Source organism: Medicago sativa, chromosome 7, assembly GCF_051527215.1.
Source record: "Medicago sativa cultivar Bolivia chromosome 7, Bolivia_mono, whole genome shotgun sequence".
NCBI classification, from domain to species: domain Eukaryota; kingdom Viridiplantae; phylum Streptophyta; class Magnoliopsida; order Fabales; family Fabaceae; genus Medicago; species Medicago sativa.
In genome coordinates this window covers 9,209,837-9,217,874 of record NC_140755.1, presented here as the reverse complement: position 1 = coordinate 9,217,874, position 8,038 = coordinate 9,209,837, and the positions used below count along the sequence as shown (strand labels likewise).

At 34.3% G+C, this 8,038-nt stretch overlaps 1 protein-coding gene across 1 annotated transcript; it reads left to right on the top strand.

Moving 5' to 3' along the window:
- The first annotated feature begins 5,887 nt into the window (after positions 1-5,887).
- LOC146904053 (uncharacterized) lies at positions 5,888-7,344 on the top strand. Its single transcript, XM_085728223.1, has 2 exons — positions 5,888-6,412; positions 6,907-7,344. The coding sequence occupies exons 1-2, from the start codon at positions 5,888-5,890 to the stop codon at positions 7,342-7,344; spliced, it is 963 nt and encodes a 320-aa protein (XP_085584349.1).
- Positions 7,345-8,038: the final 694 nt, after the last annotated feature.

The window sequence follows — 8,038 nt, the reverse complement described above, 5'->3', positions numbered from 1 at the left end:
AAACTATCTCATGCCATTTACAAAGATGGGAGATGTTGAAAGATGCATCAGACGTGTTCCACCATCCACTATTCAATATAGCATTTGCTTCCAATTGAAGTTGAGATGTCATTGTGGCAGATTGAGTACCTACAATGAAAATCCAGATAAGAAGAAAGACCATCCTCATTTTTGGACCACAGGAATTGGAAACTAAATATTTTGTCAAGTTCATTTTTTGAGATCTAATGAACTGCATACATTGTTCTAAGGTGCATATAAAACAATTATAATGGTGTCATTCTCAAAGACCAATATTCAGTACGATATTTAATGATTTGACTTATTGATTGTGCTACACATGTGTCACGACATTAGATATTAAAATCTTGTGTGAACATTGAAAATATTTAAAAGCATCATTTATGAAGGATACATGTTTTTCTATTTTGCATCATTCTTTGAAGGCGAGATGACAACAATTTTCCGGTTCTCTTTGTGGTACCACTGGGTACTTGCCGGACCAAAAGAAGAAAGCATTCTTTCCACACGCTATAGCAAAAATAGGTATCTTCGAAACACAATGATTTTCAAAGAAAAATTCCTACGAGAAACACCTATTAGAATTTAGAACTTAGAAAGAGTCAACAAAAAAAACAGTTGGGAAACTAAATATTAATTCAAGCTTCACTACTAAGCAAAAACAGACTTGTTCAAGCATTTTATAATTCCGTCAATGACATAACCATAATAGGAAAATTAATTTAATTCAATTAAAATATAAGTATTAGAACTAGAAAGAGAAATTTAAATTTATTCAAAACATGGAAAATTGCATTACATACACATTTGAAATACCATAATTATAACATTTTCTAACAACTTATGAAAATAAACTTTTACAATGACTTTATTGAGGTCTAATTTCTAAGACACTCAACTTCCTTCTGAAGTGTTCCCAACGTGAAATAATCCTTTTAGGAGGAATGTTAGGGTCACACCCTCTAACACTCTCCAATAACACACTCCAATAATAATAAGTCACATCATCAAAAAAATTATTCTCTTTACCTATTAACCGGTTAAACTGGTTGACAAAAACACCCACTTATTTTTTTTAATAATTTGTCTGCAATATTTACACACACAACAAAACTGCAACTTTGTAATCTCCATGGTTCCTTCAAATATCTCTCACACATAGATGCTGCCATTGTCTCTACCCCCAAGCTCTTTTGGTCATTTTCTCAAAGATTCACCATAACCCATTTACGGTTCCATAAAATTGGAATCAAAGATTCAAACTTTACCAAAATCCTTATGGGGACTCTTTGATGGGGTTCAAATATAAATCAACTGGGAGTGGAACAAGTTGAAAAAGATTCAAACTTTGATGTTTGAATTTAAGAAAACGGTGGGGATTGAACTGTGAAAACGGGGTAATGAATTTTTGATTTAAATTAGGTTTGATTTAATTTTAAAATGCAAATGGTGCGTTTTTTATATCACAAAAGAAGAAAAAAAAATCAGAATCACTTAATTCATTGCAACTATGTATCCAAAATATATTTTGCAGGTTCGATTGAGTTGAAGTATGAAGTGAACAGGAAGATGAAAAGGTGATTTTTGACACAAATAATAATAATAAATAAAACAAATAGTTACTCACAAAATGAAACCGGTAGCAAGTTAAAAAATAAAAAAGTTGGATGAAGCGGCTAATTCTTATTGGAGTGTGTGTGTTATTGGAGAGTGTTAGAGGGTGTGACCCTAGCATTCCTCTCCTTTTAGTTCACTAATGAGTTGCTACATTGAAATATCACTTAAAGGAATACTTGATGGTGTAAGTTCAATGGAAAAACTCTGTTTTTTTTTTTGTTTTTTTGAGGAAAATGGAAAAACTCTCTGACATGCATTTCATTGTTGGTAAAGAGCACGGATTGAAATTTAAGCATGCAACTGCTACCACGAAAACACGAAGTATGTCAAGTAAAACCATCACATTATTTGAAAATGGGAGATGTTGGTCTAATACTTCACATAATTCCATGCCCTGAGTTGATGCAGATTGAAGTGATGACAATAGATCACCAGGGTGTCTTCCTATTAAAGTTTCAATTGTCACTACTCCAAGTTTTGCATATTGATCTAATCACCATGATCACTAACAAAAAAATCTACACTATACTAGAAAACATTTTACTCCTTCCACTAAGAGAAACTTGAATTACATTCCCGTCCATTCTTATGTTAAAATCTAAACTAATTTAACACACTTCAAAGAAAAAAAGGGTTTATTTTAATATACCACAAGTCTAGAGTCATCCTGTTTCTTTCTATGTAAAGGCTTTACCACATTGGTTACGTCTAAATATAGACATGCGTGTGTCTCTAAATTCGTTATTGACTTAGTCAATCACAACGTCCTGTGCATAAGTGTCCATTTTAGGATGCAAGTTTTTCTTCGTCATCGGGTCAACTTTACACTCCTAAACATATAATTAAACAAATAAAATACAACTTATTTTTCTTTACACTGAAATATTGTTTAGTCCTTGATAAAAACTGATTGATAAGAAAAGAACAACTTCATATCTAGACAAAGTTGATTGGTGAAGCTCCCTTTCATAAGTCAAAGTTGAAGAACCATATGAAAAGAAGTACTATACTGTACCAGCCTTTTCATTCCCTTCATGATTATTGAAGGCTTGTTATGCAAATCAGGATGATCATTAGAATTAATACCTTTATATTGAATGAAGGACTAGATTTTAGAGCAAAGATTCATTTTTATCTCAGAAAATTGAGACCAAATTTATTTCATGAAAAAAAAAACTTTTATTTCCAAAATTTTATTCTCCTCAAATTTAGTTTTTCAAAATTGCACCTCACCGGAGTCTATATATCAATTTAGTCTACTTATTTCCAAAATCAATTGCGTTGAAAGGGGAAGGAGGAATCCTGTTCCAAATAAGCCAAATTCAGCCCACAGAATTATTAATAAATCAGATAGTAAAAACAATATGGAATAAAAAAATTTGAATGAATATCTCAACTCATAAAGATATAAACTAAATAGACTTTAGCCTCTAATAACTCAAGCTTCAAGAACACCAACAAAAAGTGTAATCATGGCAGACATTAACCGAAAGATTTAACACATTTTGCTATTAATACCCATAGAACTGTGTCTACTACATACCATTTGCTTCCATTTGAAGTTGAGATGTAATTGTGGCAGATTGAGTTCCTACAACCAAACCCCAAAAAAGAAGATAGATCATCCACATTATTGGACCAGAGAAATTAGAAACTATATATTTTGGCAAGTTCATGTGTTTTATTTTTTTAACTAATGAATTGCAGATAATGTTCTAAGGTGTATGAAAGGCCTTTATAATGTTGTTGTGAGACTAGCATGCTCGTTGGCCACACTCATTCTCACGCACCAATTCAGCACAATTTGATATTTTCATTTATATTTTGCGCTACGTATATGTTACTGCATAAGATAAGCCTATAGTATTTGTGTACATGAAAAATTGAAACCAACAATCCTTTATATGTATAATTACTCTCGCCCCTAAATATAGAATATATTTATTTACATAACAAGAAAGTTCATTATATTATCAAATTTGTTATCAATCTTAGCTCAGTTGGTAGGGACTTCGCATGATAATATGCAAGGTCCGGAGTTCAAACTTCGGCCACCACCAAAAAAATTTGTTATGCAAGGTCCGGAGTTCAAACCTCGGCCACCACCAAAAAAATTTGTTATCAATTTGTATGCCTTATTTTGTATGCCTTATTTTTAATTTATCAATCGGGATGATGAATTAATTTATCTCGTAGTATTTATTGTTAGTTATAAAAGAAGATGTGTTACGTCCAAAAGAAGTAAAATAACCAAATTTATTGTTAGTTATCAAATTTAATTTAATTTGAAAGAAGCCATACTATAAGTTATGAGAAAAGACCGACGAGATTAATTCTATCATCGCAATTCCTATGAAAGGAACTTGGTAACTTGAGCTAATACAGAGTTCAAGAACAATCCCGAAAATTCAACCATCTTGTTTTTTTTTCTTTTTTCTTCTTCTTCATGATAATAGTTATTAGAAACTCATACACACTCAAGTGAAAGATTTGAGATTCAAACCCTGATTATGACATCTGATATAACCATCTCAAACATTTTTATGTGTCGAGCTAGGATTTGTGGATATCTTGTTTTAGTTTTTGATTTTTTTTTTTTTGGTCAACCTTGTTTTGCTTTTTAAAAACACGATTTTCATATTATCGTGACATAAACTTTCGCAATTATTTATATACAGCCAATTCTTATAATTAAAATAATTTTTTTTGACAAAATTATTATTAATATAATATAATATGATATAATTGTAAAGGCTTTGCCCCAATGGTACGTCTAGGTATATATGTGTCTCCAAAGTGGGATGTTGACTTAGTATGTTATTAGAAAGTCTTGTGCATTAGTTTTCTTTGATGCGTGAGTATTTGTTCGTCAACCGGTCAACTTTAGTGTCTTTTACGTTCCTAAACATTCAATTAAACAAATAAAATACAAACATTTTTGTTTAGAGGAAAATACATTTTAGTCCTCGAAACAAGTTGCATGATTTAATTTGGTTCTCGATAAGAAAAAACAACTTTTAGTTATTGTGAAAGGAAACATAAATAATTTGGTCTCAATCTTTTTTCTTTTTTTTTGTGACAAAAGGTCTCTATCTTATTTGTACTTTGTTTGGTTAATGAATAAATAGCAGAGAAAAAAGATAGTGAAAACGTAAAAACAGGTATATATGTTTGTAGTGTTTAATCAAGTTGGTGGAGCTCTGAAGTTTAGAAATCGTTAAGAGTCCCACATCGGTTAGGAGTTGGTCTGACAATTTGTTTATAAGTGGGGGCAATCCTCACCTCACAAGCCGGTTTTGTGGGGTTGTGTTAGGCCCAACCACGATTTCTAAGAGAAAATTGCTTTTTTGACAAAGAATACTTTCAATTGACACAAGTAAATGACCTTAATGCCCCTGGCGGTAGTTAACTACCGCTGGGAAACACGCCGGTAGTTAACTGCCACTGGAACTCAGCGGTTGTTAACTACCGTTGAGTTCTGCGTTTTTATGAGCGCAGAACCTTCACTTTCACATTTTCCAGAAACACAACTTCTTCAAACCTCCAAACTTTCAAATTTCTCCAAATTTCTACTTCACGAATTTGCGCTCAATTTCTTCAATTAATTGAAAAGTAAGTTCTTTCCTTCCTTTTTACATGCAATGTAGTTTGTTTAGGGTGTTAGTTTTTATAATTTTGAGCAAAATGTTAGTTTTAGGTAGTTTTAGGGTTAGGTTAGAAAATTGCAAATTATGCATGATTTAGTTGCTTTGATGGATTGTTTATGCTGGAATTGATGTTTAGAGACAATGTAGGTACAACGTAGTTGAATTTGATGTTGAAATAACACCAATTGTGCGAGTATTTTGAATAGCACTTAAGGTGTTTGATGAAATGCCTAAGTGAGAGAATCTTGTTTTTTTGTGTAATTTTTTTTTGCAAAAATGTTAAATTATGTAATGTATATATGTTATGGTGTTTATAAGTTTGTTTTTTTTTTTTTGCATTTTTGGCAAGTTTGATGGATGACATAATGATGAATGACATAATGTGCCTAAGTTTAATTTTTCATATGCGTAAGTTTAATTTGTGATAATGTAATGGTTATTGTTAGAACCATTGTTCCATAAATTTGGCATAATGATAACCATAATGTAGAATAACCATATGTGATAATGTAGTTAGATTAGGTTTGATGAATGCATAAGTTAGATTAGATTAGAACCATTGTTCCACATATTTATGTTTCTTAAATTTGTTTTGTACAGATATGGCTAGGGATACGGATGAGCGGCCGCGGGTTATTAGAGAGGATAGGATGCGGAAAGGTAAAGAGGCGAGTACCGCTAGTGCTCGGAGAGAAAAGAGGGTTGAAGACCCGTATGTCCCTAAGACTCGGAAGCGCAGGGACCCGAGGATACATGGAGAGGGCTCACAGGCACATGTGGATGACTCCTCCCAGGTGGTTGATCCGACACTAGCGCATGCTTATGCAGATGAGGGTTTTGTTGGATATGATCGGATAGAGGAGGAGAGGATGATTTTTCAACCGCCGCAGGATGAGGCAGAGGATGAGGGGATGCCACAGGATGTTATTGAGGATTATCTTGTGGCAGATAATCATGTTCCTGAGGGTGAGCCTGAGGCGGCGACTCAGACACGACGTCGTCGTGTTCCGTTGATACCGCCGTATCCTGTTGGAGAGCCTCCCTTTCCTGGAGGACCTGAGACCACGTCACTGTTGACCGACTACGCGAGGCACGTGGCGAACCCTCTTTGGGTGAACCATAATGATGTAAGTGTTTAAATTGTTTAAAATTCTTTAAATGCTTTAAAGTGATTATTTAAAATATTATGTAGCGTAAGTGTTTGAATTATTAAATACAACGTAGCGTAAGTGATTTATTTATTTAAAATAATGTAGCGTAAGTGATTTATTTATTTAAAATAATGAAGCGTAAGTGATTTATTTATTTAAAATAATGTAGCGTAAGTGATTTATTTATTTAAAATAATGTAGCGTAAGTGTTTTAATTATTAAATATAATGGTGATTTAATTATTAAATATTATGTAGCGTAAGTGTTTTATTTATTTAAAATAATGTAGCGCAAGTGACTTATTTATTTAAAATAATGTAGCGTAAGTGATTTATTTATTTAGAAGAATGTAGCGTAAGTGAATTAATTTATTTCATATTATGTAGCGTAAGTGTTTGAATCATTTAAAATAGTGACAAAGTCTTAATTAATTTGAATTTCAGATGTGGCATGATTAAGTTGGTTACAAGAGCATAAATGCAGGGAAAAGGTTGAAAGAGCTTGATAAGCCGGAGGCGGCTTTGAGGTGGTTTAGGGAGCCTGTGTCTGGCCTCCAGGGTTTGATACACACTGGGTATTCGACTGTGACCCATGCCATGATACGTGCTCTATGCGAGAGGTGGCACACGGAGACCAGTAGTTTTCATCTACCTGTGGGGGAGATGACGATCACTTTGGACGATGTGCATAATCTCCTGCACATTCCTATTTACGGCCGCATGCTGGACCACGACGAGGCGATGGATAGGGACCGTTCGATTGATCTGATGACCAGGTTGTTGGGCATGTCAGATGTTGATGCCAGAGCTGAGGTTAGGAATGAATCTCCTGGTCATATCAGTTATCCCGCACTGAAGTGGGTTTATGCGGAGCACCTGACAGAGGCTAGACGACTTGAGGATCCATAGTCGAGGGAGGAGCTGCAGGAGAGAGCCATGAGGAGGGTGTGGTGTATGAGAAGTTTCCTTCTATATCTCATCGGTTGTGCGTTGTTCACTAACAAAACGAACAGACACATCGACTTGATATATCTTGATTGCATGGCGGACTTGGGGGAGATTGGGAAGTGGTCATGGGGAGGGATGACCTTAGCCTACCTGTACGCGTATCTGGATGATTCTGTTATCTTGAATAACAGAACGATGGCTGGCTGTACGACTCTTTTTATGGTAATAATTTAATCTTTATCTTAATTTCTTTAGGAATTCATTAGAGTAAATGATATTATCATGTTAGATCATTTTATAATGTTTTAGATTTATTGAATATTTAACTCGAATAATTATTTTTGTGTATTATTTATTTTGTTGCAGGGATGGATTTTGGAGCATTTGCCAGGTCCTTACCCAAGGAAGTGTAACCCGGAGTGGGAGCCGCAGAGACCATGTGCTGGGAGATGGCTTACTAGCAGAGGGCATAAGGATGTGCACCATTACCGCCTACGCCTGGATCGCTTGGAGGTGGATGACGTCAGGTTTTCTACCTATGGTGAACACAAAGACGTGCACCCATTTCAGATCTTGTCAACTTACTCGAGATGTCTCATGTTCGGGAAGGAGAGGGTGTACCGTCATTTACTTGAGCGGGTAAAGAGGTAGTTAT

Excerpts from the sequence above, each read along its gene's own strand:
- LOC146904053 (XM_085728223.1), top strand. The coding sequence starts at position 5,888 with ATGGCTAGGGATACGGATGAGCGGCCGCGGGTTATTAGAGAGGATAGG. Across the intron at positions 6,413-6,906 it reads TTTGGGTGAACCATAATGAT|AGCATAAATGCAGGGAAAAG; the intron begins GTAAGTGTTTAA and ends GTTGGTTACAAG.